This window comes from Dipteris shenzhenensis, chromosome 10 (genome assembly GCF_047967505.1).
Source record: "Dipteris shenzhenensis isolate YYH24624 ecotype China chromosome 10, Dip_SZ_1.0, whole genome shotgun sequence".
NCBI classification, from domain to species: Eukaryota; Viridiplantae; Streptophyta; class Polypodiopsida; order Gleicheniales; family Dipteridaceae; genus Dipteris; species Dipteris shenzhenensis.
In genome coordinates this window covers 43,780,618-43,786,617 of record NC_141605.1, presented here as the reverse complement: position 1 = coordinate 43,786,617, position 6,000 = coordinate 43,780,618, and the positions used below count along the sequence as shown (strand labels likewise).

At 44.7% G+C, this 6,000-nt stretch overlaps 1 protein-coding gene across 1 annotated transcript in view; it reads left to right on the top strand.

Moving 5' to 3' along the window:
* The first annotated feature begins 337 nt into the window (after window positions 1-337).
* Window positions 338-6,000, top strand: part of LOC147897871 (putative protein phosphatase 2C 5) — a 29,423-nt gene continuing 23,760 nt past the window's right edge. The window contains exons 1-6 of the mRNA XM_087380184.1: window positions 338-573; window positions 3,739-3,910; window positions 4,043-4,196; window positions 4,330-4,393; window positions 4,654-4,761; window positions 5,311-5,436. Of these exons, the coding sequence (XP_087236310.1) occupies window positions 358-573; window positions 3,739-3,910; window positions 4,043-4,196; window positions 4,330-4,393; window positions 4,654-4,761; window positions 5,311-5,436 (840 nt within the window). The 5' untranslated portion in view covers window positions 338-357. The remainder of the gene's footprint in view (window positions 574-3,738; window positions 3,911-4,042; window positions 4,197-4,329; window positions 4,394-4,653; window positions 4,762-5,310; window positions 5,437-6,000) is intronic.

Here is a 6,000-nt window from a genome sequence, read left to right as displayed (position 1 = left end):
TGTTAACGGGTGCTGCTCAAAGGATGCGACGGAAGAGGGAAATTACAAATGAAGTCCATCTCTGTTTTTGGGGCGAAGGATTCGGGAGCATGGGAATGCGCTCAAAGCAAGAAGACAAATGCGAAATAATTTAATAATAATAATAAATTAGAAAAAGGCGTGTCACGGGGTCTGCAAAGCACACTGGAGACGTGGCCGGTGCTAATTGGTGCCAGGTTGGCGAGGACTTTGATCGTGTGATGAAGATCCCGCATGGGTTGATGGGTCCCGTCCAGAATCTTCCATCTGCTTGAAATCCTGTAATTTCTGGTTTATAATCCCATTCTTTTGTGGGAATTCACCTCATCATCTCTAGTCATGAAACAGAGAAACAGTTCCTTTCACAGCAATCCCGATCAGATGGTTCCTCTCTCCTTCCTGCTTAGTCGTGAGCTCCAAACGGACCGGATTGTACGTCCTGAGATTCGATACGGTCATGCAGCGCAGCCCAAAAAAGGGGAAGATTTTGCGTTCGTAAGGACAGACTGCCAAAGAATACCAGGCGACGGATCTTCTAGCTTTGCAATTTTTTCGGTAAGTTCCAGCGACTGTATTTCACGCAGATCCAGTACATTGCTGCCAAAGCTTACGCACGCCACTCCTTGCTTCCCTGCTTATAGAAAACACTTGTTGCCGGCTTGCATTGGGTGCACACGATCAAGTTGACACATTTGAGCTATCAGTCTCTAAAGTGGAAAACGAGCATCATAATCAAAGGCAGTAAGCTTACAACCACCGGAGTATGATAAATACAAAGAAAACCACCCTTCAACTTGAAACTGCTGAAATTGTCTTGTTATTGTTGCAATTTAAGCGCCTCAAGTGCTGGTTAGCAAGAAGTTCAGGTTTGCAAGTAAGTATACACGCACTGATGAACCTGACATGACCGTTACATGGGCTGAAAGTTCTGTCCGAGTATCTTATAGCGCTCTCCAAAGTCGAGATAATCTTATAAAGAACAATTTCAACTACAGCAATTTATTCTGTGTATGTGCATCTGATTCTACCTGTTTATGTGTGCGGAGGGCATCACATTCACATGAGCCTCCTTACCCGTATGTTTTCTTTTAGGTTGGGCATCAAGCTTGCAAATACTGGTTTTTCATGCGAGCCATAAACCATTTTAATAGGCTACAAGGCTAACTTGGAGATGGAGAGAAATTGTGGCAACTGGGCTGCCCACAATGAATCCACACCCCAAATTCCAGACCCTAGCGTTAAGGGTATGGAGGTATGAAGGAGGAGCCACCTTATGCGTTCTCACATAGAGGGTTCAGCTCCCCATGTGGCACTATACCACAAAGACATGATGATAGAGCTTATTTATGCTTACATTTGATCAAAGAAGCCACCCTATGCCTTCACACAGAGGGTTCAGCTCCCCATGTGGCACTATACGAGCATGGCATAATCCGATCTCTGGTGGAAAGTTGCATGCTGCAATTTATACATTTGTGGATGGGGCCCACTAGATGGGGACCAGATTGTCGGTCCCAGATGACCAGACCAAGCCGACCTGGTGAGGTATTTGACTCAACCGATTGGTTGGTTGACTGACACTTTTTGCAGATTAAATGCCTTTTGAAAATTGATATATCCTCCTTGAGGTATTTTTGCATCTCATAACTGTCCATCGGATTAATTTCCTGTTTGTAAAACTGCATTTTTGTCCCTGGGTCTTGTCGTAGTTTCTGTAGCATTTTCTGCATTACTAAATTTATGATTTCTCCTATATCTTCTGATATATCAGCAGCCATTATGCCCTTTATTCCATCCATTTCATTCCCTCTCTGTGTCATCCAGTGGTCTTTGTAGCTTCCATTGTTTTTTGTGGTAACCTGTTTGCATCCATCTTCTCACGCTTGTTGAGGTCGACCATGTATTGGCATAAAGCTTCCCCTTGAGAGGTATCATAGTAGTCTCAGAGAAAGCATTTATGTAATGTTTCTATTCTTCTCCGATAAGCTCTAGAGAGTTGCCGAGGCTGTACATCATCCGTAGAGCATCACTATTTGCACAAGCATGATATATAGAAAGTCTCTCATTTCCCAATTACATAGATGCGCCTTTCTACACTTATTTTTGAAGCTGTATAGAGCTTTCAACCCTCCCAAATTCTCCTTCCAGCCCTAGATATTTGTAGGTGGTGAATGTGTCCAAAGGTTCCACTTCGAAAGTGAAGTCCATTTGTTTATTGAGTCCTGATGACCATTACTTTTGTCTTGGCTATGTTGACCTGCATGCCTGAGTGTCTGCATGCATCCAAGTGTGCTTGTCTTGGCTATGTTCACATGCATGCTCGAGTGTCTGCATGCCTTCTTGCTTTTTGCAAAGAAGACTACTCCATAAGTAGAAGCTGGGCGCCTTGAATGGGCTGGAGCTGGAAGGGTACCACGACCATGGAGAGAGAGAGATGTATTACCGTCTTCGGGAGGCCTCACTGGCCTATGAGAAACTCAAAAGGTAACTCATACAAGCCAATGTGGGCTGAAGTAGAGGGCTTGCTAAGGTGCTTTGCTGCTAAACTAAACTCAAAACTCAAAACTCAAAAATAGTACTCAATCTCAGCGTCAAAACACATAAGTAGGTGCCATGGTGACTCTTGTGAGCTGCAAAAACATCTCGTATCCGTGTCTATCGGGTCGTCTCTCATTGTGGCGGGGGATGCGGTCTCGGTAATCTTTGTATTTGGTGGGCCATATTGAGAGTGACGCCTTTGCTCGGGCGATCCCTCCGAGTAGAGCTGTGATGGGCTGAACCTCCATCATGCGTGCTCTGGTCCATCTTTGCATTGTGTGTGGTCCTTGTGTCTATTGCTGCGCCTTTCCTCGTCATCTCGTCGCACTGACCCATGCTGCCCTCATATCATCTGTCTCCTCCTCCTCTACTCCACTATGTCTAGGTGAAGACTCGAAAGTGTAGAAATCTGTGACGTGTTGCTGAGCTCGATCCACCTCTGTCCTCCATGGTACTATCCCATCCTACTGTGTGATCTGATGCAATAAGGTTTATCTGTGTGGTCGCATCTCCAGCAGATAGAGCCCAACACAAACTTGGTCATGGAATTGAATCAGCAGGGAGAGAGGCTAAAAAAGAAACAGTGGTATTGTCCTTGGACCTCATAGTACCTATGGCTCTCCATGCCTCTATCCTTAGCTGATGGGATGAGACTTGCATCTGTCTGATGGCAATCCTCAGGGGGTGTGAGACTCGCCTGTTCTCCAAGTACTAGGGTTTGACAATCACTCCGTCCTCTGATACTCTCAAGAAGTGGTCGCGGTAGAACTGGATCTTGGTGGGGAACTCCTGGTTCCCCCCCAAGTCCGTGACGTATAGAGCTGGAGTAGGTCCAACCGTATAATATGATTGATGTCCTCCCGTGGGACCAAGGGATCAGGGGCATCCAAGCTGTACAGAAGGGGGGGGAGACGGTCCATCGCTGTCAACCATCTGGATATGCATGTGTCTCAGGCCGTGCTAACCCCCCTCTTAGCTAGTCATATAGATGACTAGTGTGCCACTCACGGTAGTCTCCACCTAGGTAAGGCCCAACGTTCGGAAGATGGCATGCTGTTATAATGATTGCTATTTAAAGACTTGAAGCCTCCGTATAGCCTCCAGTGGTGATGGATCTGTACTTGTTTTCTGGGGTTTCAAAAAGAAGACTTTTGTGATTAATGCTGCTGCTGTTTTAATCAGGTTTTAGATGGTCACAATGGAGCTGCAGCTGCTATATACACCAAAGAGAACCTATTGAATGGTGTAATGGGTGCAATTCCTCCTAACCTTAGCAGAGATGAGTGGCTAGCAATGCTACCAAGAGCATTGGTTGCAGGATTTGTCAAGACTGACAAGGAGTTCCAGAGAAAAGGTCTCTGAGAGTCTGTTTTAGAAACTTGGTCTATTGAGTCAGTGAGTCATGTAGCTGAACAGTAGATAAAAAAAAAGTTCTGATACATGCATGGAAAAGGTTATATTGAAGCGGGATATCTTGGACTTTCAGAACAATCGTCTGGAACCACTGTCACATTTGTAGTTGTTGATGGATGGACTGTAACTGTTGCATCTGTTGGGGACTCACGGTGTATACTTGATTCCCAAGGAGGTGTGATATCCACATTGACTGTTGATCACAGACTGGAAGAGAATCTGGAAGAGTAAGAAAATTATGGCCAATCACTTGGTGTCTGGTACTGTTCTCAGAATATAGAAAAGAGAGAAAATTACAAAACCCTCATTTGCTCTTATTTTATTAACGTAATTGAAGTCCTTTTCAACCATCTTTGCCAGAAGAGATCGTGTAACTGCTAGCGGAGGTGAAGTCTGCAGGCTCAGCATAGTTGGTGGGGCTGAGGTAAGTGTTCTGTTTATTTTGAATGCTATTCTGACAGAGTCTTTCCTTTTTATCTGCTTCCTCTGTAGATATGATTCGATGTCAAAGGGTTTAAAATGGCATAGGTCTCCATACTTCTTTGTTTACTTCAAATTTTGAGATATCCGTCGCTTTGTGTTATAATGTATCAGACAACTGGCTCTTGGTGTACAATATCCCACTTTGGAATGCAATTGGACTGGATGCCTTCATACATCTAAATGGAAGGTGTGAATTTGCAGATTGGACCTTTAAGATGCTGGCCAGGTGGCCTGTGCCTCTCAAGGTCTATTGGTGATATGGATGTTGGCGAATTCATTGTACCCATTCCTCATGTCAAACAAGTAAAGGTGAGCTAGAAACTGTCCATGGCATTTCAGTAGATGGTCTACTTATCTCTGGTAAAAATGGTCCTTTTCATGAGGTGTCAATGGGTTTTCTCAAAGTAGGTCTGTCTATTGTGTTTGAGGCTATATATTGTTGAAATAAGGCTTTTTTCAATTATGAACCATTTCTCTCTTGATTTAGTGCTGGTTGAATCAAGGAGTTGTTGAAATTCCAGTGGCAGCTTATATAAAAGGATCACAAGCAAATGCTTGTTTCCTAATTAGTTTTACTTTTTGTTGTGTGTGGAGTAGCTGCTGTTTTCGTCCAGGTATGTTGTAACCTTCTGAGTCTTTCCAGGAATCCTTTTAGTTGTTCTTTGCTGTTCTCGAATAAAGAGGACCAGTTTTTTCTCATAGACTATCTTAGATGTTTTGAGAATGTTAGTGCTCTCTCTCTCTCTCTCTCTCTCTCCACCCTTGATAGATACTCACCTTGTAATATTGCATATCTTATACTCTGAAAAAGTTATGTCCTGGTATTTCAAAGCACTGCATAATTTAGGGATTGTGCAGCTTTCAAGTGCAGGCGGAAGACTTATCATTGCCTCAGATGGTGTTTGGGATGCTATAAGCTCTGACAAGGTGGCAAAGTGTTGCCGAGGTCTGCCTGCTGAACTTGCTGCAAAACAAATAGTCAAGGTACATCTCTATTGAGCTTCTAACTATGAGCTGGTTGTTCACTTCTTTTCAAAGAATCTAGAATATTGAAATAGACTAATCTCATAAGTTGTCCTTCAAGGTACATGTGGCATACATGGATTTGCAGTCCCTATGGCAAGACGTTTTAGTTCCCGGGTCACCGTTTCGGCTACCCTCATGGAGCAGCAGCAGAGAGCCAGTAAGGCTCTCAACATCAGAGTACGCGGGATCCCACGCACTGAGGCTACACCGATGGTAGATGCGACTGCATTCGTGACCGCTACCTTGGGTGTGGCTGAGCATAGGATAGAGAGGGCATGGCGGGTGGGGAGAGATCCCAACCAAGAGCAACCCCTGATCATACGATTTCATGACACTCAGGCACGACTTTCAGCTCTACGACGAGGTCAGTCCTTTGAGATCAGCCAACGATCTCTATGGATGAGGACCTCACACCTTTACAGGTTGAGGAGAGGCGCTCTTTGCTCCAGCAGCGGGATCAGGCCCGGAAGGAGGAAAAGTGGGCAGTGGTACGAGAGGGACACCTTCTTACAGGCCCCCGTA